Below are 23,355 nucleotides of genomic sequence, written 5' to 3'. Positions count from 1 at the left end.
TTCTTAATTATTATTTTTTACTTTGAGTTAAAGATTTTGCAATACAACACATGTATTAATAATTTTAATAATTATTACTGATTAATTATTTCAATGATCAACCTCAAAAAAAAATGCAAAGAGATGACGACGATCGAAATTCTGCTGCTGTCCCGAACAATAACCAGAATAACAATCGGAAATATTTGGCCATCATGGTCATGGTCCAACTCTTCTTGTACATGTATTTTCAAATTAGACAGCAACAACAACAGCAAGAACAACAGAAATTGATCACTTCGGAATCAAATATGAATGATCATATTTCATCATCAACGACCACCACATTATTTCGGACGAATAATTATTTCTATAGTTCTAAAATGAATACAGTGATTAACAGTGTGGTCAAAGATCCGAGAGATCAAACTCTGCTGAAAATTGCTGCTCATATTTACTTTCTCCCACTAAAACGATACGTTTATAATTTAATTGGTGATGATAGTGATGATCAATTTGAAAAAACCACACAATACGTTAGATTTTCTCAATTTTTATATCCTGATTTGGAACACTTCTCCACAATGGGTATCCATGAAAAACTTGCTTCGGAAAATCATGATGAATTTGATTTTTTCAGATCGCCGTCGAGTGATCCTATCATTACCTATGAAAAAGCTGTGACGCGATGCGATCTTGAACTATTTGTTTCAAAGTCATGTCTTCGAAAGAAGATACCTCAAGACAAACCGGAGCGCAAGCAAGAACAAAAATCATCGAGCAACGAAAACTCGTATGAAAAGCTCAAAAATCTTAGAGATGCTTATTTGAAAGAAACTTTGCGAGGTATGTGAGGGTCACAACAAACTATTGAGGAGCAGTTATTATTCATATTTTTCAAACAATAATTATGGTAAGACCCGAAAAAGTTACAATTTTTAAAGCAATTGAATAGTATTAACATGCAGAAGCAACATTCTCGAGAGAAAGTTGACGACGACATTCAGCATATTGACACATTGCGAGAAGAATCTATCACCATCTCGCATTCAAAATCATTGAAGGATCCAACAAAGATACATGTGACTGATATTTTACATGTCACACCTCAAACAGATGCAAGTATGTATCAAGTACTTGTTATTAATTCCAATTTTTCACATAATTTTTTCCTTTACTATTTGTGTCAACAAACAACAATGAATTTCAGAAAAAAATCACATGGATATCATCCAAGAACATTTTAATCAAATATCAATGAAATACTATACCAACAGCAGTGCCAATAATAATTCGTCTCCAAGTCGAGTTGAATTCATGCTCTCTCTGAAACAAAAAGCCATTGCCATAATGCTACAAACTCTTCAAGATCTCAAAGATGTCCATCATATTGCTGCCATGAGCTCGTCAAAAACCAAACCAAACAATAATCTGCAAATGAATCCTAAAACTGGAGACATTTCATCCAATCAAATTGTTCCATCGATCTATTTGGTGATAGCATCGAGTCCTCAATTGATCAAATCATGGTTCTCTTTCAAGGTTGAAATTGCTTTTAATTCTGTGAGTTACAAGAGATTAGTGAAACAGTTGAATTCTCTCATTCAAGGTCAAGATTTAACGGTACAATTGGAGTTATCCACATTGAATTGCAATGCTCGTTGTAGACGTGCATTTATTCAATCATATCATATTTTCTCAAAGTGTAGCCAAGTTAAGACCATTACCTTTAACATTGTGAACAATGACAAGTATCGAGATGAATCAAAAACACGAGTTACTGACTTGTCAATTTCAATATTCAACACAGATGGTAGTATGTATGGAAATATTCAACATTTGAAATGCTCCAAGAAGTATCAATATAGCTGTGCGAAAGAGGTCATTCATTTCATGCAACAACAGCAGCAAGAAATGTTACCTACTGGTGACAATAAGAAAGGCACTGCATAGTTGTAGGACACTTTAAAATCCCAAGCTCTAAATTTTCAAACACATACAGTCTCAGAATGAAGGCTGTTCTTTTGGCATGAAATATTGACATTGCTTTTTCATGGCGTTGCTTAAAAGTATTGAAATAGATGATGTCAATAATAGTTGAAGTAATTAGCAATTTATTAAATAACCTTATAATTATCATCTTCAAAGTTCATAATAAATATGGCAGAAGATTCCAAACTACTCAAAAAGAAGCCCTGTTCTCCAACTAGATAATCTCCAAAAGCAAATTCCTTAATGAACCCAATTTGTGTGAACATGTCCCTAATAGCAGCTGTACAAATCACACAAATAAACATGGGCACAAAATCATCGGCAGAGACATGCTGATCAATTTCTGACCGGATCTTTGTTTTGGAAAAGTAAATCTTATTCATCACTTCTCGAGCTGCTTGTGTAATAATTGATAACTTGGCAGAAGGATTATACGGTTTAGTGTCTGAAACTTTTTCATGGTAATCCTCTGAAAGCGATTTGATTAATTCAATGGCAACTCGATACTCTTCTTTAAATTTTACAATTTCTTCCTCAATGACAAATTGTCTAAATTCAGATTCGTTGAGATCCTTGTCATCAATTTTCTTACTTTCGAGTAATAATTGGCCAACAAGCTTGTGTGATACTTCTTGACATTTGGTGTAGAAATTTTCATCCATCATTCTCATTTCATTCTTAACTTGAATGAGACAACAATCATACATGATCATTCCTCGTGTTTGAGAAGTGTATTCAAAAATCATGGATTCCAATACTTCATAAATTTGATACCAGTTGAGAGTTATTTTCATCATGGAAATCACCTTATCAGTCAAGTTTTTCAACAAATCTTGAAGCTTTGGTAAGCCCATTGTGGAATTGATTGGACTATTGAGAAACTTTTGCACATATTGATGAATTTGAGTGCAGAAAAAATTAGAATTTGGGCCTGAAGTGAGACTTGATCGTAGACGTTGTTGCATTTGCTTGATCATTTGAGAGGCATGCTTCTTTCTCTCTTCTGATGAGGCAAGTTGTTGTGACTTGATCTCTGCAAGAATTTCTTCTTTTTGTTGCTTGAGTTGAAGAAGATAGTCATCTCCTCTCTCAATTCGACTCTTGAATTTTTCAATGATATGCCTGCTCGACAGTTTTAAAAAGCAAATATCAATGGCATCGTGCTTGCTTGGCAAATCAATGAGGTTTCGAATGTCACGTTCAGTTTCAAAGTTTTCATCTAACACAAACAATCTTTGTGGAACGCTATTGGTGATCAGTTGTCCATATCTCAAACTCGTGACAGATGCTTTCTGAGCATTCACTATTTTGATGAGTAAATTTTCAATGAGGCCAAGTTGATACATGTTCAAACTGATTTGGTTATTCGTCTGTTTCAACTTGATCGAAGCATCTGCTAAATTGGCATATAACTCTTGCTTGGTTTGTCGCATGCTATTCAGGGCAGAAGAAGTGTTAGAGTCAAGCCGTAATTGACTTCCGTCATTTGTCACTCCAAATGCTTGGGTATACATGTTATATCGACTATACATTTCATTGTAGGTGCTGCTCAGAGTCTTTTTAGTCGTATTATATTCAAAGCTTTGTGAATATAGAGTGTCGAGTTGCTTTAAATTTTCAGAGCTCCATCTAGAAAGCTCTTTGCTAATTTCATTCAATGAGAGCACTAAATGTCTCCATTCAAAGTACAACAATAATCGAACGAGTTGAATGGATTTTTGGAAATACAAGGGTGATTTCTCTCGAATATATTCTTCAATAATTAATAAATAGTGAAAGAAGGGTTTTGTGGAGGATTTGTTTGTAAATGGGAGAGTGTAGGTACAGGAGATGTTGCCTTTCCAGTTTGTTTCTGTCAACACACGCAATTTTTCTTCCAGTAAATCGAGTCTTGTTTGATTAATTTCTTCACACAGAGATTCAATATGGAAAATGCGATCTGCATTCAAGCTCTTATAGTTTGTGGTGGCAGTATTGGTTTCAATTTTTTGTTGAGACTGCATAGAAAAGGAGGAAAGCCCTTTGATTGATTCTTTCAGTAGCAGCGATTGTTGTTGTTGAATATAATTTCGTTCTTCCCGTTCTTTCTTCTTTCTTTCATTTTGTCGAATTTTTTGAGACAGCTGTTCAATATAAAGTGCCAACTCATTCTTCAATGATTCAATATTGAATGCATTTTCAATAGCAGAGACAGAAAAGGGAGTTGATGATGTGTTGGTAGTGGTAGAGGCAGTGGTGGCAGTTGCAGGTTGAATTTCATTAGATGAAAATGAAGGGTCCACTGGAATGAGCACATTACCTCCCAAACTTTGAAATCGACAAGTATTTCTCTCTGTAAATCCCAAATGCAGAATATGTTTCAACACACAAATCCACTCACTTCTCTTCTGTTCAGAATTTGTGGCAAACAACAAGACCTCTTGTTGATCGTCACTCTTGCAACAGAGCATGTACCGTTTCTGGAGCGTCATGTTTGAGTTATTCATCACGTCACCTTCCATTGGTTGTTCCTCTTGAATTACACCTACTTGTTGTTCATGCATTTCGGTAGTTGTCGTCTGGACTTGCTGCTGTTCTTCAGACCATGGAGAGTCCTCTCCTCCCAATAACAGCTGCTGTTGTGGCTGCTCTTCAGACGAGTCCACTAACGGCGACCGATACGTAGGTGATTGTTGTGAATAAATTTCCATAATATTTTCGTTAAAACTTTTCTGTGAATAATGAACATGATTGATCGGAAGGATATGATGGTATTGTAATAAATTCGTTTTCATTTCATAGTGGTTGTTGTTAGACCCGCCTTCACTACTACTGCTGCTGTTGAATGATGATGAAACTCTTCTTGTTCGGTATTGATACAAGTGATAATCATTTCTAATTTCAAACCATTTCCTTTTTCCGAATTGTAAATTAGAGGATGACGTGAGAATATCTTGTACGGAATCATCGTCATGATACATGGAAGGTTGATGATTATTAGTGCCAGACGTGGAATTAGCAATGATAGAATCATTGTCCTCTTGTTCATGATGATTACCAATCGGAAAGGCTTGAACTGGATATAAATATCCACTATACAATACTACCGATGATGATGATGCCATCATCTTTGATCATAGCAATAATGATGAATTTCCAAATAAAGATAGTTTAGAAAAAATCTTCGGAATATTGATGATGATTCAAAACCCAATAACAATTCAATGAAATTCTCGTGATAATTCTAGACTGTTGTGAATCAATGTTGCTGTGATTCTAGATAGCCAGCGAGATTGTTGTTCGTCTCTTTTGCACGTTCTCGGAGTTCTCGAGGTGTTTTTTGGTAAGTCCGTTAACGTTTTTTAATCCGCTCTTTTGAAAAATTGGTGAACGGAATTGAAGTTTGCCAAATCAATAATAACGATTAGATTTTGAAAATTTTAAAACACAGAGCAATGAATGCCACAATATGATGTGATGTTTTTCTTTGTAGTTTAACGACTCTGTCTGTTTGTCTCATTCATAAAGTCCAATTCTGTCACTTTGGCATGGTTGGAATGGATGAATTATGAGAAGTCAATTTATTTTAGAACGAGCCATTCATAAATTAGTTTTCAATCACATGTTGATCTATTGTCGAGTAATGGTGTTAGTTCCTTCTGTTCGATTCGAATTCGAATTTTGAGAATTGCTTCGATTGTTTTGTTCTTTTTGTCGTTGTCTCTGAAGTTGTCTTCTTTTTACCTTAATCACCATTTGTGCCGAAGTAATAATCATGTTCACCTGTTCAGTCGTTTTCATCATTAAACAATCAGAAATGTAAGCAAAATCGTGAAAATTTCATTCATATTGTGGAATTCTTGTTGAACATGATCTAATTCACTTACCACAATGATAAAAAGTAAAAACAGTAAAGGAAATGCGTAAACGACAGCTGTAAAGAATCCACGTCCATCAAAATAATTCATCGTTGAAAACAATTGCCAATTTGCATTACACCATCTATTCAATGATTCTGACAAGTATGTCATGACGCCTTTTCATCCAAATCCGATTATAATTCAAAAGATGATGACCATCATGTGATCATTCCAAAATTCAACAATATATTATTTATCATCGCTAAATGATGATCCACATTTTGTAAAACACTTACAAATCAAGCCAAATAACAAGGCTTGCATGTTCATATTTTTCCTCGACATTATAATACAAGTAAGAAAGACAATATGCATGGCAATCACGCCTTGTAACCAATATTCTTCTCTCCAATAGACAGAATTAATAAAACTTTTAGCATCGGATTTAAATTGAGAAAATCCATCCACAATATAATGAATCAAAACATCGGATTGAAACGTTCCATTTGCGAATACCTCTTTGAATACTTTGGAGAGAGGTGCTTGGGACATGTCATAATGATTCTTCGAAGGCTCGGAATCAACTCCATGACTCTCACTCGCTGTATCATTGGCCAACCCGAGTGAAAATAAAAACAAATTGAAAAGTTTCGCTTGATTTTCCAGCACTCTATTTAGAAAATTCATTTTTTTTGTTTGTGAGTTTTTTTATTCGCTTGGAACATTGCGTCATAACAATCATCTTATTGTCTTATTTGCTTTCTTGAGGTTGTGTTAATCGATTTAAAAAATGCATGACTTTTAGTCTATATCGATTTGATCCTCCAATGAAGAAGCTGCTGGTTCAGATTTCACACCGTGTTGTGATGAAGGAGGGCTGTCATCCGAAACAGTAGTGTATGAAGTTTTGCTTACAGCAGAGGACGTCGTACTTGTTGCTATTTGTGGAGATGAAGAGCTTTCTCTTGAGAGCTCTGCAGTAGTGTTGTCTGCTCCAATTTCTGCCTGATCGCCTTGCTCATCAAGTTCCTCTGCTTCTTCCTCTGCAATAAAATCGGCATCGCTATTGTACATTGGATGAATTTGAATGTCTCTTGCATATTCCATTTCTACATTATGAATTTCAGAAGAAATTCCACGAGCTAAACGTTCAGGATCATCTGGGAATGAGATAGTATAGGTTTCACGATTCTGTGCAAGCAAGTCTCTGTTCATTTTGTCGATTTCCATATTTGAGGCCTTTAAGAGTCTTCTTGACTTTACAATTTCTTCGTGAGGAGCATCCTGATTAATTAAATTTTGCAAGTCCTTTCTAATATTGTAATTTCTAAAAATTGGATGTTGCTGTAAATATTTCCAATAATCAATGATTTCGTCAACGTGTTGAGCACAATTATACTGAATTTTGACGTGATTCTCATTGATATAGACAGGAAAATAATTCAAAATCTTATCAAAGACAAAATCGTTCGTTGGAAGTGTGCTATTCCAGACAAGAGGCAGGTGTTCTACAGCATATCGAATCCAATTCATAGCCTCCGTGAAATCCTTTGTGATCGTTTTCAATCCTCGTGAAAAGATTTGTTGTAAGCAAACGGCAGTGTATGTAATAATATCTTTCTTTCTACTCAGCTTCTTGTCGCCATGCATTTTGGTGAGAACATTGTCATAAATTATAGCTGTTTGAAAGGCAATAATGGAACGATCAAATGTCTTTCTGTACAAGTAATGCAAACCATGATGATACAGAGTAGCTACAAAACAAAAGAGAGAATACAAATCCGTGAGAGATGCCATAGTTTTGGGGTCAGGAATATCACTAATAGTCAAGTTCACCAAATTCATAAATTCATGGAATTTCATTTGGTCGCTCTTATCAAGACTCATGAATAAATCCAATAGCTTTCGATGAAACATGCTGTAGAAAATTTGATCGGCTATGGTAAATTTCATAGGCCCAATTTGATCAATGGCACACAGGAATACCTGGAACGATGCAATTCTGGCATCGTTTTGAAGAGACATAGAATAGGTATATGTACTATTGACCTGACCTTGGCAAAATTGGAAGCATCTGTTAATCGCATCGTTATATTGATGTTGGAAATGCTTGCGCTCACGTTCTCGCTTTTCCTTTTGTTGCTCTATCCAAATATGAACTTCTTCAACAAATTTTTTGTTTTGGAACAAAACTTCCTCTTGAATATCTTGTGGAATTAATGTCTTCCACTTTTCTGCAAGAATATCTGTTTTCAAGTCACGAGCTGTGGCTGGGTAAGCTGCTAGAACTTCTTCTAAAGAGGCGTACTCGTGTAGATCCTCAACTTTGGAATCATGATTGGGCTTTTGTTCCATGTGGTCATGGTCATGGTGATGGCTACAACATGAGTCATGAGAGTGCTCAAGCTTGTGCAAAGACTCTTTGAGGGATACAATGTTTTCTTCAATTTTTTGTTGAAGAGCCATGTCCTTGCAAATAAAGTGCTTTTCCTCAACATTCACTCGGGTACTGTCGACATATACCAAGCAATAAGCACTAGAGCTAATGTCCTTATCGTTATTGCCTTTGGAGGTTTTCATGACCTCTTCCTCAGTGACTTCTGTTACCTTCATGTCGTTGTATTTCCACCATGTATTTAAATGCTTGTCATGATGGTAAATGAAATAATGACCACTTGATGCCAGGCTTCCTTCATGAACTAAAATGGCACAAAGATCATATGCACAGTCATGCATGTCGTCAAACATTGTTCGAACGCTTTCTTTCAATGTTGCAATTTCAAGCTTGATTGATTCTACTTTCTTCACCACTTGAGTACGTATATTTTCAAATATTTTCACAGAGCTTTCAATGGAGCTTGCTGTAACTTTTGCGTCATTAGAATTTGTGGATAATTCATGTTGCTTTTGATTAACATATTCTAGTACTCCATTAAACAAAAACTCCAGCGACAAACCCGAGTTTCCTTGAAAGTTCACATAGCTATTGAGCTCATTCTCCAAGTCGGCGATTTTAAGTTTGATTTGCTTGATTTTCTCTCTTTTCGACATTGTTTCTTGATGAAGAATTTAATATTTTAAAGTTCAAAAGCAATACCTACTATGTTTGTTAGATTCCAAGTATCTGTCCAGAAAAATTACTTCTTGAAAGTCGAATGGCAGATTAATTTTGTGAGCAACTTTTTTGGTGGTGTCAAACGATGTTCGCTGGCGGTATTAAAAATGCGTTAAGTGGTAAACGTAACAACAATAAATACCTACTTGTAATTGAACTAATAATACAGGTGGAGGTGTTTTGAACCAGGTGGTCTTTACAACATTTGATTTGTAGTTCGTCTCAATGGAATAATCTGCAATCTCTGTTATGGAATAGGCGTCAAGTGATGCGTAAAAATTATTCAATTCTTCGCTAACGTTCAAAATTAAATTACAAAGCTCGGATAACTTGTTGACAGTAACTGTTTCCTTTTCTCTATTTTCATATTCTAATTCTTCTGTACAAATTCCGTAAAATATTTGTTTGAGTGGATTTTCGAGGCTAATACTGTTTGTTTTGTTTTCAATTTTTTCTTCCCATTCTTGAGAAAACATTCTCTCCAATAAAATTAAAATTCTGCTGTAAAATTCTGTGAAAGTAGTTACCAAAAAATTGAAGTGAAAGTCACATGATTTCTTACATACCACTAATGTCTTCTTGGTAGCCGATATTTACATCCACCCCTTCCTTTAAAAGTGCATCCACCAGCGCTGATGGATCTATAAATGTTCTATTTGTGAGAATCATTTTGGCAAAGAGTCTTTGAACTTCTTTTACGAAATTCACTGCAATATACACATGAATCATGATTATTACAAGCTATGTGGATCAAAAACTTACGATCTTTTTCAGCCTGTCTTTCCAACAAGGTACGGCTCGAAACTTGTTGTTGAGCCTGTGAAGGTTGCTTGTCAGTAGCATTTTCTTTTTGTTGATTTGCAACTTTTTCAATTTTAGCTTGAACTCTGGATTTAAATTCTTCTTCGGAAAAAGCAAACACTAATTGCTTCAATTTGGGAATCATGAAGAACGCTTGGAAAAGAGAATTTACATAGCACGTGTTACCAATATTTTTCAAACCTATTGGGATGTGTGACTGCTTTCTATACTTTTCGATAGGTGTTTTAGGTTCCGAATCTCGTTTTTGATCTTGCAAAGAGGCTTGTATGGCCATGTTGAGAGCATCTTCAAAACTATTATTGTGCGATGAATGATTTGAATGTCTATGACCGTGATGGTGATGATGATCATAGTATGGAGATCGTTCATATCTTCTGTTATCATTCGATTCAAAAGTAGCTGTGTCGAAGAAAAACTCATCTGTTGGATCACTCGTAACATGTTGTTGTGAACGCTGATGAGCAGCCTGTTGTGGATCGTCTTCAAGATCGGGAATATTATCAGTGCTATCTGAACGACGATATTGTTGATGATGAGAAGCAGCTGCTACTCGTTGTTGATCGGGAGCAATATTACCAGCTCTGGCTTGATGAGCTTCTTCTTGATCATCACCCAATACATCATCGCTTGTACTAAATGTTGTAGAAGAACTATCCGAATCATTGTAGTATCGATTCATATCATTAATTGTTGGGCCACCAGGAGCTCCCGACATATCATCGTTATGATGATGAACTGCTACTGCTGTTGTTGATGTATTATCATCGGCCATTTCATACTCATCATTATGAAGAGGTATATCAGACAAGAGAAAATCAAAAGCTCTCGTTACATTGTTGTTAGCCTTGTTGAGTGCTGCAATCGCTTGTTCTCTCGTGAAGCCCGCTTCCGTAATTTGATCAACAAGATCCTCTCTCACGTGAGGCATTTTTAAAATTTAAAGCTCTTGGAAATGAACCACTATGCTTTCGCATTAGAGAACTTGTGTGTTGAAGGTAAATACAATATCAGCTTTTACTTTGTTAAAAAGGTCAAGGAAGAACAATGGTTTCATTCAAGTGGATCCTTCTCAAATTGTGATTCAACCTGATTCTACCTGATTACCGGATCTCTATTAATGAGCCTGTTCGAAAAATTTTTTGTTTTCATTCGACGAATTATTATTTTTTAATGTCTCTTCTACCAACAATATCAAGAGCTCCCCTAGCTCAGTTCGGTAGAGCGTTGGACTTTTAATCCAACGGTCGTGGGTTCGAGCCCCACGGAGAGCGAAAGAAATTTTTTGTTTGTCGTGAGTTTTTGTTTCAACACAATTATGAGGAATGTCAGAATCAATAATATTCATACAATAGACGACATTGTCAAAAAACTGAATTGATAATCGACAATTTGTTTTACAGCTATCTTCTTCTTAGAAATCACTCCTCCCTCCCGAAAATTATTGCTAAAGAAAAATGGACGAAAACTCAACAGAACCAACGACCTTAAGAAAGAGGATAGAGAGAATGAATTGGGAACGTATTAAGGAGGATGAGCTGGAACATGATTTCGATTCAATGGAAGAAAGTGATGAAGAAGAAGCGTTGAAAAAAGAACAGTATTCCTTCTCTCACTCCAAGTGTGTTGAAGAATCCGTCCGAATTGAAGACAGTGTGGATTTGTTTGCAACCACAAATCAATTGCAGAAATATTTGATCAAGTTTAAAGTATGTTGTTACGGATAAATCTTTTCTATTAACGCTTGCTTGATTCTATCCCCGTGAAAGAAAAACCCGGCTTTCCAATTTAAACGCGATAAAGATTTTCATTTCGTTAAAGAACAGCTTCAATGCAATGCAAGAACCATCGTTAAGGAGGAGTTCAAATCCATTGAAGAGACTGTCATGACCAATCAAAATCCATTTGCTTTTATCAAGGAAAATATTCTCTTTCTTGGAAATGAAAAAAAGAAGAACAAAATGTGGGAATCCACCTATCAAGTTGTAATATCATATTTCTTTCAACTACTCTTCTACAGATCCAAAAATTTCAAGACAGGAAGGTAAGTCCATTCATGAACACGGTTTCTTATTCTGAACAATTTTTAAGCCAAGAACTGCATGAGCTTAAAGAAATGATCAACTCTATGAAGAACATTGATTCTCAAACTACAACACAGCAAGCCAAAAAACTGAAGCAGAACAAAACGGCTCAGCCTGATTTTTTTTCAACTTTCAATATTGATGGAAAGTCCAAGCATTGGCTGGTTTCCTTTGTTGTAGAGCTTCAAAGAAAAGGTTTGAAACCAAAGCAAGACCATAATGATACATTTAAGACCTGTTTATGGTTAAAAAGTGGAATTCGTCAATGGCTCAATTATTTAACAACTGAAAAGAAGCTCAGCATTGAAAATTGCAAAAAGATCCGAGTGTTTGGAGCTTTGGTTGATAAGTTTAGAATATGTTTTTTAGAAGGAAGAGCAAGACCTTGTCCAGAGTTAAGAGCTTCCAATCGAGATCATGGATTACCCATCTCTTATGAAATAACAGCTCTTCCAGTTTTAGATTTAGCCAAGGACGACAATTTGGCTGTAGCTACTCAATATTTGGCTGATATTCAAAGATTTTACACCCAACTGTCTTTTACTGAGTGCTTGAGTGATTTATTTGTTCCAGAAACAAATTATACCAAAGATCTTTGTCAAAGAATTCCAAAATGTGAAGTTTCCAAGTATTTTGACTCCTTTATCCAAGACATCTACAAATATCCCTTTTCGTCATTCGCTCAAGCCGTTTCTTTCATTGAGTCACTGTACAACGCTTTTACTGTGGGAAAAGAAACCTTTGTTTCAGATCTAAACCAACAGATGGTTATTTGGTTTTGTGCCAAAAATGATATTCCAAAAATTACTGGTGCTGATCAACGTTGTAAAGGTGTTGTCGCAGCATTTCGGATTGGGAATGAAGCGCACTTAAAGTTTTACACTATCACACCCAATGGCTTGTCGTGGGGGGTCATTTTGATCACAACAAACCTGATGATTGTAATGACGATCAAGACCAAATGGAAGATGACGATGATTCTTTCATCCAAAGAAAGACCAATAGACCAACAAGATCGAACAATTCTTCCAGTCCCAGAAGTGAGAATCGCCAACAGGATGCTCTTATGAATATTTTAAAGCTTGTTGGTGTTCAAAGATGCTCAAACGAGTTTAATATTTCAACACATGATGGAATTACTTTTTGTACTCTCGCCTGGTGTAAGGAATTAAGTCAGGAAGTATTTGTGAAGATTACCTCTCGAAAGGAGAATGTAGAGGTGATGAATAAGGTGAAATCTCTTGAACATGAAGGAATATGTAAGATTTATAGATATGAAGTGATTGATTCTTGTTACAGTGCTCGGCTTTTTATCACCAATTTTTACACACTACTTGAAATGGATGAGAGCAAGATTAATGTTTGCGAACTTTATGTCACAATTCAAGAGAAGCTTGTTCCAATATCAGAATCAAAGTTAGATTTTTCATGCATGCTCGAGCAAACTTTGGACGTTGTTGAGTTTCTTCACTCCAACAATATTGTTCATTCTGATCTTTCATTGAACAATTTCATGATTAGACCTGCAAAACATGGAAACCCGAAATCAAGGATTGTATTGATTGATTTTAATAATAGTTTTTTAAAGAAGGAGTGTGGATGTATACTCTACACTGGTGCAGAATTACAACTTTTTAAATTTCCATACACTCATCCAAGAAAGGAGTGGAGAGGAAGTGTTTTACGTGATACTTATGCCTTGGGCATTGTTGTTGCAGAAATGCTTAAGGTGTTCCATTTCAAGGAAAAGAGATTTCGATTCTATAGCTCATCTTTGGAAGAAGCAAGAATTCAAGTACTTGATTATTTAAAAAAAGTCAAGGATCAAAACAGAAATTTTGAATCCATGTTTAAGTTCGTAGATACACTTCTGAACATTAAGGAAAAGCTCTCCTCTTTGCATGAGGCAAGAAAAATATTGACAGAGAGAATTCTTCAACCATTAGACTTGAATCGATCAAGAACAGAAAATCCGAATGTAAGATTAATTCCAAAAGTCCAGTTCATCAACAATGATGACAAAGAAAATCAGATTGTAAGATTGTAAATAAAGAATTTTAACTGAGGTTGTTAGACGATTCGAAAGAACATCGCGTCATACCAATACTGGCCAAAATAATTATGCGTTGTGTTCTGTACGATCTTTTAAACCTTGTTGTAAATTCTGAAAGTTAAAAATCTAACACATCGTCATCGTCTTCGAGCATCATGGTTCCACCACTATTGACAGATGTAAGGGTTGAAGTCCTAGAAACGGGGTGTGCAGTGTCAGAAACTGATCGAGGTCGAGCATTACGTAAAATGTTTTCCACATCTGAATCTGAGGTTGTGTCATCTCCTCCAAGAATATTTTTGTTTAGCTGTGAACGAAGTGAATTTAGAAAATGTTTGACAGAATCACTTACCTTTGCAAACGTGGTTGGATTGAACGCACTCACACTCGTGATTAATCGAGAAGTTTTCTTGACTTTGTTCGTAGCACTGGCTGAGCTAGGTCTGTTCGATTGAGTGACATGGGTAGCGTTTGTGGAAGCCTCCTTCTCCTCATCCTCGTCTGAGTTAATGGTTGTTGTATTCTCTTGACGCATTGTGGTAATGTTAATGAACTTTGAACGATATCGGTATGATTGCTTTCCATCTTGGCTCTTGCCGATTGGACGCTGTTGTACAGTTGTTACAACGCAACGGTCAGTTGTCAATTCGGACAATGGCAATCAAGTACTTACTTTCGCTCCACAACAACATCATTTCTAGCTTTTGTCATTAAATTCTTGAGTATATATTTCGTCTTATTCTTCGTCTCTGAAGTGCATTGTGAGGATGGAACGATGGATTTACAGAGCGCCTCTGAAAATAATTTTAACAGTGGCTCCTTCCATTTGGGTTCAACCTTACTTAGAGTATTGATATGATGGATGATGAGGTGCCACACGCCTGAGACTTGTTCTCCAGCTACACTCTCTAACTCTTGCAGATTAAACTTCTCAGACTCACTTGCTTCTAATATTTTCAATGATAGTAAGGACACTGGAGAATATTGAATAATATCTAAAACTGCCAAACACTGTTGTTCGACCGTTAAATTGGATTTGATGTTTTCTACCGATTGAACGCGTTGTTTGACATTTGTCTTTGGACAATTCAGATAACACAACGATTCGATATTGTCCTTATGTTCCAACTTGTAATTCAGTGACATTTTGTTAAACTTTTCTTTTTGTTCTTTGAGTGTTTCTTCAATTTCTCTCATATAATGTTGCAATGGAGGAATCAGTTTTTTCACATTCATTTTCTTTAATTTCTGACACACTGTGTTATTATCATCCTTATCTTGTGCATTTTGTTCTGCTTCTGATGACGATTCTGATTGTTGTTGTGGTTCGTCTTGCTTTTTCTTTGTCAACTTGAACACTGAAAGAATGCTCTTGAGTTTTTGTTTTGGATTTAAAGACTTTTGAGGGACCTCTTCTTCAGGTGCTGTCATTGTATTATCCGTTGAATTGACAGCAGCAGTAGTGGTTGGCTGAGATGGAGGTTGGGTGTTTGGTTGTGTTTCTGGAGATGGAGAAGGAAACTTGGGTGGTATTGAACCAGTTGGGGTGATGGTAATGGTTGGAGTGGGTGTGGATGGTTGCTGTTTCGAAGGGACTCCTGGTAATTCTTCTTGAGATTCAGTACCCTTTTCAATTGTTAAATCAGAGAAGGGACGTGTTGGAGAGGATGCAATGCGTTTGGGAGATTGCAAACGAACAAAACTTTGACCAGCTTGAATTTCCTTCTTGGTAGGTGTTATTGGCCTTGCTGAATGCAGTTTTGAAAGAGGTGACGACTCGGTGTCTTTCATGTCTTGTTTTTTAACATTTACAGCTTTGGGTGAAGAATTTTGTTGTTTCAATAAAGGGCTCGCTACAATTGTTGAGGTGACTTCTCTTTCGTTGCGTTCCTTGATCTCTTCAACTTCTTCTGGCTCCTCAGTGTTCGTGTTGTATGAGTGAGACGACTCGTTCTTGTCAAACAAGGTTCTTGGGTTCGACGAGTCCAAGTCCTTTGTTTTGCTATTCTTTTCCATCATTTGCTTTTTTTGCCACTCCTTAAATTTTGCAAAGCTTGTGGCAGTATGTTTTTCTTCCATGCTACTGTATCCATCATTGTAATATAAATCATCCGATCGATTTGGAATGATCGCTGCCGTGACAAATTTTTCCCTGGCGTTTGCAATTTTACCTTCATAGACGTCATCAATGACATCTGTTGCCAACAAGAAAGTTCATTCATCATTTGTTTAAACGGAGTCCACTATCCTACTTACTCTTAATTTCTTTTCCATCCGTAGCTTCTGATTTTTTCTTTTTTTCTTGCTTTTCCATAAATCGTTTAGAAGCATCCAACGAAGCTTGTTCCGACATTCGCTGTACATTCCTTTCTGTGTGCACAAAAAAACAAAATAACAGTGTCCATGTCACATACACTTGTAAACATGAATGAAATACGAACCTCCACTAAGAATTGCTTTTCGTTCTGCTTCTCTTTCAATTGCCTCCTTCTTGGCTTGTTCCTTAGTAATAATTAATTCTTTGACCTTTTCTTGAAGATCGTTATTCAATTTCTTTTCTCTCTCCCATTCAAGTTGGGAGGTTCGTGATTTTTGTTTCTGTAATTCAATTTCCTCTTCTGCTTTTCGAATTTGTCGTAACTTTTCTTGTCTTGAAAGAGCTTCAAATTCATGAAGCCTTAATTGAAAATTTTGTAAAAATTGTTTCTAAGAAATATTCGAATAATTGAAACAAACTCTCCGTTACTATACATCACACGTAATAAATATCATACCTTTGCTACCTCCAACTTGACTTTAGAGCTCACGAGATGTGTAGATTGTGCCATGTTGGCGTCGTTGAGCACTTGATCTGCTTTTGCTACCAATTGTCTATTCCGTAGTTTACTTTTTTCATAATTGTCCTCGACTTTTTTGAGCAAGCGTTTCATGTAGTCCGATTTGTGATGTTCGAGGCCTGTTTCGGAATGAAATCTCAAATCGATTCGATGTTCAATTAATTCTCGTTGTCGTCGACTGAGTTCGTCGTGAAAATTGTCCAAGTCATATAAACGAATCACAACTAGTAAAACCTACATTTCCAACCGTTCTTTCTCTAACACTTGCCATCGTTCCGATGCAATACTGAATTCTTCTTGGATTTGCGTCGTCATCTCTAACGGCTGGAGGTTGAAGTAATTTTTTTGTTTGAGAAAATATTGTACCAAAAATTGGCGGGCTGACGCAAAAATCGATCAATCTTTAATCGAACGAGGTCTGGTGTTGTGACAGAGACTCAAGTGAGATCAACTTCCTTGATCTTATCCTTGATCTTCAAGAAAAGATTTGTTTTCCATGTATCCAACTTTTGAATCTTGTCAAAGTCTCTCAAAGTAATCGTGAACGTTTTGACATTTTTCTCTTCGCAGGCATCCAAAAGTTTTTCAATTAATTTACATTCCAAAGAATCTCCAAAATGAACGTCCATCTCCTTGTATTCATTGAGTTTGTTTCGGACTTCAGTGATATCCTCTGGTTCAGTATCTTCCATCTTGGCCATATAGCACATGAGTGACTTGAATTCATATTCCTTGGCTCCCCACTTTAACATTCTATCGTCAACAGCTGCGGATGCTGCCTTTTCAAAGTTTTCAATGGCTTCAGCGTACTTTTCATTGGCAGCTTGCAAGTGAGCCAATTTAACAATACATTGATTGGCACTGCTTTTTTGATCTTCGGAAAGGAAATAGTCTGCTGCTGATGCATAGTGATTACAGGCTTTTTCATAATCACCATCGTTTTCATATACTTCGGCCATTTCCTTCTCATATTTTGCTACCGTTGCGAATTTACCAGTCTCCATAAATAGTTGAATGGCTTCATTCATCGTATCGGCTGTTTCTTTTGGTAAATTTGCTTGTTTATAACAATTTGCAGCATCAATTAAAACCGTTGCCGCTTCATATTTGCTTCCGGACTTGACCAAGAGAGGTACCACCTTTTTGTAGGTATCACCGGCTTCCTTCCATGCTTTTCCAATCTTGAATTTATTGGCAGCAGTTTTATAGGCGTCCGTTGCATCTTCAACACGATCACCGAAATAAATGAATTTGGTCATGATGGTATCACCCTTCTTGACAAGCTCCATGGCTTGCGAGATGTTGGCTTCCTTCAACGAACTGCTCATTTTTTTTGTTTCCAAGACGCGTTGCAACGTTTACTTAGCGTATGACGAGTCACATATTTTTAGAGAATACTTTGAGTTTCAAGAAACGTTCTTTAGGTAATTTCGTCATTACATTATATTCACCACGTGGAAAGAGACGTTGTGAGTATTTTCTTTTTCTCAAATTATTTAAATGAAACAAGTGGATGGTGGATTTGGCGCCCAATTGCCAAGAAAACGGAAATCCCAAAAAAAAATTAAGGCTTTTAGGTGAGCTCATCGAACACACCAAAGAGAATGAATTCAGATGGCGATCGTCTTTCTAACATGATGGATGTTTCAGAATTGTGGACGAATGAAGATCTCAATTTTTTCATCAATATTCAAACTCCGATTCATAAAAAAAAGGGAGATTTGTTATTTCCCGCAAGCCGGAGGAATCAACTCCATGAAGAAGATCCATCGACAGGACTCTCCATGTCCCCTCTTCTACTACTTGAAAAGGATGTAAGAGTAGGTGCTTCGCTCCATTCGACACAAGACCAGAAAAAAGATACATCTCAACACAGTTCTAACAAGCTTTTGCCACAATCAAGCACTACTATTATGAGTAGGAATGAAAAACGGTTAACAAAGCCAACGTCACAACCAACACATACGAGGTCGACCTTCTCACAAAATAATATTCTTCAGAATACCTTAGATAAGTCCTCAAAAAAAGTTGAAGCTCGAGACAAGAAACAGAGAAAGGTAGTCAATGATGAAAACTTGTCCCCAAATATTATTGTCACGGCTCAAAAAGACCAAAAACCTCTGTCCAATAATATTATTCCCAAAAAACAGGTACAAATAATTTCTCCAATTCCAAAGCTGAGTCAACATGAAAAGCAGCCTACCATAAAACAGGCCACAAATTTGGATCCACCCCATTCTCAAAACCAGCAATTGAACGATAAGAAAAACAATCCCGAGAATCCCCCACCTCTTCCTTCATTACCTCCACAACAACTAATTCTAAAATTGTTTGAAGAAAAGCAAAAGAGATTTCTTGCAAAATTTAAAAGTGATTCCCATGCATTGCTTGACTATATATCTTCGGTGACGATTGACCAATAGCGTATTAAACAATTCAATTACAATTTGGTCTTTTTTCTTGGCTGTAGAATGTGAACTTGTTCATCAAGTTGATGTTCGCTCTGTGATTGTGGTTGCACCAATTGTTCAGCTTGTTTCTTACGAGTGACATCCATGTACGCCTGTTCTAGTGTTGGTACATTGCTGTAGTTCCAATGTGCTTCGTCATCACTTCCACTCTCTTCCAAATCTTCCTCATCGTCAACATAAACGTCGTCGACTACATCTTCAAGATCAGGATGCAAAAATAGAATGTTTTTGTCGAAGAATGTCTGAGGAGGTGGTTGCTCCCACAATCTCAAACTCGCTTCCTCAGAAATAACCTGATTAATCATATTGTGTGTGGTCAGATGCAAAATCTTTTCTTCTAACACATATGATGCACGAGAGGAGAATTCCCAAAACACTGCGTTATTTCTGATTTGGTCAAAATCATCTCCCATGGCATCATCAACCTCCTTATTGAAGAAATCAATGTAATGAGACTCACAAACATCTCTAAGGAATAATTCTAACTCATGTTGCTTTTGGAAGAGTTTTAACATGATCTGCCTTAGCTTTCCATCTTGCGTCGAGTTTGGACTCATGAACTTTTTTTGGCGATCACAAAGCGAAAAGCAAGAATCACACAACAATTTCATACTCTCAATGAGAGGAATGTAATCTGAACGTCTCAACTCAATTTCATCTCTCTTTTCAGACAGATACTTTAAACTCTCTGCAACCTTTTCATGTAATTTGGGTAATGTACTGATAAGAGAATGAGCCAAAAGTTCTCCACTTCATAGGTTGAAAATATTACATCGGATATAAATCTAAGCGTTCGTTTGCAACATACTTACCTATTATTCCGAGTTTTCTTTAACTCCTTACATTCCAGTACCAAATTGAAAATCATGATGACCTTTCGCATGAACGATAAAGGTTCCTCAATTCTAATGAAAAATTTACCATTACTGGAGTTGACAGGACAAACTGGAGCATTGGTGAGAGCCAACTCTGCTACCTTTGTGACAATTTGGAAAAATAAATGGAACGTATTTTCATCTAATACTTTCACTACTCCATGTTGGATTCTTTCCACGTTCACATCTTCCCTTGAATTACCTTCTCCATTAATAACTCCTAAAACAAAATTATTGAGAGCCATCAAAAAGTAATCGATTAAGCATCTACCTTCATCAGAAGGTAAATACGCCAATGGAATTAATAATCTGGCCTGCATCAGATATTTGCTCAATGTTGATGTTTGCTTTGTTTCTCTATGAAATAGTAAATGATAAAACGGTACGTCTTTAAAAATAAATGTATCAAAGATGAGCTTTTCAATCTCTAGAGATATGGGTAATGATGTATATACAGTTTGTATCATGGAAAGCCCAACATATCCAATGCATGCTGTAAGTTCCTTCCTTCACTTACTGCAAGAAATAGCAAACACAATTGAACGACATGCACTGAAAACGGTGATTTCTCAATTTGGTTCAAAAACAATCGTGAGAGGTACTGTAAAGATATTGATAGGTCAGTATTGTTTCGTTTCAGTAAAATAAGTAATTCCTCAAATGATTCCTCATGCATTCGTTTCGTGACATATAGTACATTGGTTAATGTGCTATAGATATAGGAAATACACAGAGAAATATGGTCTACAAGCTGGTACATAACTTCTGCATTGTCTTCGGTAGTTTTTTCTCTAATAGTTGCCATTCTATTGTTAAACGAAAAAGTCATCTTTACAAGCTTTGCAAGAGTCTTAGCCTTCGTTTGAATAAAGTCAGAAATGGATTGTGGTTGTCGACGAGTACTTTCCAAAAGTGCTCCAAAGTTAAATCTTTTAACTGGAGAAATACATTTAAAATCTGGAGAGAACGCTTGCTTTCCCTTATTCGTCATTGATGACGTATTCAACTTATCATTAATGCCTTCTAGAGGATCTGATGTCTTGGAGCTCAATAAATATTTCAACGTTGCATTCATATCTGAAAACAAACATTTAAACGCTTCTCTCACTTTGTACATGGATTTGTCATTGTCCTGTTCATATTCCATGGAAGCGTTTAATGTTCTTACGTGATTGCAAACAATGTCCAAATTAATTGGAAAGAGTTCATATACATCTTCGAGATTCATTTTAAATATACCAATGGACTTGGCAATTGGAATGTCGTATCGCAACGTTAGCAAATAGTTCATACTTTCATTAAGAGCGTCTTCTGTTTTTTCATCAAATATGGTTCCGCAATTTTCAATACATAGATCACACATGGCTGTAAAAATAACATAGGCACAAACTAATTCTTCTTTGGAAGATCCAACTACACCAAATTGCGTCAAAGCAAGTGCTAAATTTTCTTGAGGCTAATAAGTGTTGCCATTAAATACTTCATAAAGACACGTTTCACAATACTTACATGTTCCTTCTCATACGTCATGACAAAACACTTAAAAAGTAGTGACAGAGTTTTGAGTCTGGTCTTGTTCAATTCACTCCCAGAAGCAAATTTTCGAAAATTAAAGCTCTTCTTATTTTCTAAACGTAAAATGTCTTGGACTAGCTCATAATTGTTGATGAGGGAGGCAACCATGTGTTGAATACGTGTATTATAACCCTTCAAGAGAAAAAGAAAGGCGTATTGATAACGAAACGTTTTAAAGAACGTACCATCTTGTAAAGTTTTTCAAAATTATAAATTAATAAATCAAGAACGAAAATGGTATTTTCATCACAAAGCTTTTGGTTGAATAATGTGAAAACAAATCGTTCAACGTCCATTGAAGTCATTAACTGTGTTTCATGAATGATGTGGGTGGAAATAATAAGTCCTAGTTGTGACTTTTTATCTTGCCCACTAAAAAGCTGTTTTCTAATGAAAATCATTAAAAATTCAAATAACCTAGGTTCATATGTACAACATTTAGCAAGTACGTAACATAAACTATGCTGACATTTGACTATACGTTGATATTGTTCATGTCATAACTGAAATATGTGGTTTCACTTACTTGAATATGTGACTCCATGAGAAAGGGCATCCTTGAGAATGGACAAGTAATCTGTGGCCATTTCTTTACAAAGCGAAATTTCCTCTTCATCACTGTCATCATTGGTTTCATCACATAATCCAACCAATATATCGCTGGCTATGCTTGATCTTGGATCATTAGAATATTGGAACATGGCCAATAAAGATGAAAGAAACTTGGAGCGTAAAAAGGGATGGGCTTTAAAGGCAGAAATGAAAATACTATAAGCCCACGACACACCTTTTTCATCTATAAACAATTCACTATTGGACAATAAGTAGAGAATAAATACGTATATAGAGTTGGAAAATTTTTCGTTCACTATTGAGCTTGCCTCTTTCAGGGCGTCCAAAATTGTTGCAAGCGAAACAAGTCTCTTTGGTTTGTTTTGAAATGCGTTTTTGAAAATGGAAAATGTGGTGCTTCTCTCCCTACTACGAGTCGAGAGCAGTACAATCAAGATGAGAATGTCTAATTTGGAAAATTCATTTTCTTCAGCTTTTAGAGATTTCAAAAAATAGGCTGAAGAAGATGGATTTGTTGAAAATGTCTCTGAAAGAATTTCGGAGCATATCCGTGCACCTGCAACGTCATCATACGAAAGCTTGTTTCTAATGTATTGTACGACATGATGTGCATTTCTTTTGGTCATATTTTTCAACATAATTTTCACAATATCATCTAAATCCTCCTCTTCAGCAGATTCAAGAGCGCTTTGACATGTCAGTAAAATTCTATTTTGTTGTTTTTCTGTTAAATTATCTAATTTGTACAATGTAGTAATCACGAGTCGTGCCAAATCATTATATCTGTCATAGACTCTCTCCAGAGTGCTAATAATTTTGTCATTTTCAACCTCGGAATTTCCACACAATTTAACAATAAATTCAATTGCAATCGATTTTAAATGACTCTTTTCCAAGGATTCAACAAATTGTAAATATTTGGCTGTCATGAGAGGATACGGTTCCGATCGAAGTAATTTCGTTAGTTCCAATTTCAATCGTTTCTTTTGCTCTTCAATAGGACAAGATGAATCATCATTCATCGGAATGCTGTATTGATCCATCAGTGAGTTGATGAGAGCAATCTCCACAGTGGTAACACCAGTGGAGCTTGATTCATGAATGTGTTCTTCAACCTCATGCACATTCGCTTGTTGCAACATT

At 36.1% G+C, this 23,355-nt stretch overlaps 9 protein-coding genes across 9 annotated transcripts; 3 read left to right on the top strand and 6 right to left on the bottom strand.

Moving 5' to 3' along the window:
* Positions 1-113: 113 nt before the first annotated feature.
* On the top strand, positions 114-1,932 carry C9374_001468 (uncharacterized protein; the record flags this gene model as incomplete). The annotated part of the gene is made up of 3 exons (XM_044690691.1): positions 114-825; positions 898-1,101; positions 1,190-1,932. 3 exons carry the CDS (start codon positions 114-116, stop codon positions 1,930-1,932), a joined length of 1,659 nt encoding a protein of 552 aa, XP_044551866.1.
* A 164-nt stretch (positions 1,933-2,096) lies between these two features.
* C9374_001467 (uncharacterized protein) lies at positions 2,097-5,078 on the bottom strand (the record flags this gene model as incomplete). The annotated part of the gene is made up of 1 exon (XM_044690680.1): positions 2,097-5,078. One exon carries the CDS (start codon positions 5,076-5,078, stop codon positions 2,097-2,099), a length of 2,982 nt encoding a protein of 993 aa, XP_044551865.1.
* A 502-nt stretch (positions 5,079-5,580) lies between these two features.
* Positions 5,581-6,497, bottom strand: C9374_001466 (uncharacterized protein; the record flags this gene model as incomplete). Its single annotated transcript, XM_044690669.1, has 3 exons — positions 5,581-5,733; positions 5,838-5,986; positions 6,107-6,497. The coding sequence occupies 3 exons, from the start codon at positions 6,495-6,497 to the stop codon at positions 5,581-5,583; spliced, it is 693 nt and encodes a 230-aa protein (XP_044551864.1).
* Positions 6,498-6,611: 114 nt separating this feature from the next.
* On the bottom strand, positions 6,612-10,675 carry C9374_001465 (uncharacterized protein; the record flags this gene model as incomplete). Its single annotated transcript, XM_044690658.1, has 5 exons — positions 6,612-8,866; positions 8,912-9,017; positions 9,072-9,436; positions 9,492-9,632; positions 9,688-10,675. 5 exons carry the CDS (start codon positions 10,673-10,675, stop codon positions 6,612-6,614), a joined length of 3,855 nt encoding a protein of 1,284 aa, XP_044551863.1.
* Positions 10,676-11,201: 526 nt separating this feature from the next.
* Positions 11,202-13,875, top strand: C9374_001464 (uncharacterized protein; the record flags this gene model as incomplete). Its single annotated transcript, XM_044690647.1, has 4 exons — positions 11,202-11,453; positions 11,514-11,788; positions 11,836-12,659; positions 12,785-13,875. The coding sequence occupies 4 exons, from the start codon at positions 11,202-11,204 to the stop codon at positions 13,873-13,875; spliced, it is 2,442 nt and encodes an 813-aa protein (XP_044551862.1).
* Positions 13,876-13,999: 124 nt separating this feature from the next.
* On the bottom strand, positions 14,000-17,033 carry C9374_001463 (uncharacterized protein; the record flags this gene model as incomplete). Its single annotated transcript, XM_044690636.1, has 8 exons — positions 14,000-14,188; positions 14,234-14,382; positions 14,436-14,488; positions 14,555-16,076; positions 16,138-16,251; positions 16,323-16,587; positions 16,656-16,896; positions 16,957-17,033. 8 exons carry the CDS (start codon positions 17,031-17,033, stop codon positions 14,000-14,002), a joined length of 2,610 nt encoding a protein of 869 aa, XP_044551861.1.
* A 122-nt stretch (positions 17,034-17,155) lies between these two features.
* On the bottom strand, positions 17,156-18,046 carry C9374_001462 (uncharacterized protein; the record flags this gene model as incomplete). Its single annotated transcript, XM_044690625.1, has 1 exon — positions 17,156-18,046. One exon carries the CDS (start codon positions 18,044-18,046, stop codon positions 17,156-17,158), a length of 891 nt encoding a protein of 296 aa, XP_044551860.1.
* Positions 18,047-18,322: 276 nt separating this feature from the next.
* Positions 18,323-19,141, top strand: C9374_001461 (uncharacterized protein; the record flags this gene model as incomplete). Its single annotated transcript, XM_044690614.1, has 1 exon — positions 18,323-19,141. One exon carries the CDS (start codon positions 18,323-18,325, stop codon positions 19,139-19,141), a length of 819 nt encoding a protein of 272 aa, XP_044551859.1.
* A 17-nt stretch (positions 19,142-19,158) lies between these two features.
* On the bottom strand, positions 19,159-23,354 carry C9374_001460 (uncharacterized protein; the record flags this gene model as incomplete). The annotated part of the gene is made up of 6 exons (XM_044690603.1): positions 19,159-19,939; positions 20,002-20,489; positions 20,582-21,520; positions 21,574-21,771; positions 21,825-22,114; positions 22,166-23,354. 6 exons carry the CDS (start codon positions 23,352-23,354, stop codon positions 19,159-19,161), a joined length of 3,885 nt encoding a protein of 1,294 aa, XP_044551858.1.
* Between the last annotated feature and the right edge of the window lies 1 nt (position 23,355).

Source organism: Naegleria lovaniensis, assembly GCF_003324165.1.
Source record: "Naegleria lovaniensis strain ATCC 30569 chromosome Unknown tig012, whole genome shotgun sequence".
Classification (NCBI taxonomy): domain Eukaryota; phylum Heterolobosea; class Eutetramitea; order Acrasida; family Naegleriidae; genus Naegleria; species Naegleria lovaniensis.
The sequence above is the reverse complement of the archived record's forward strand: the minus strand, read 5'-3'. Positions and strand labels throughout refer to the sequence as shown.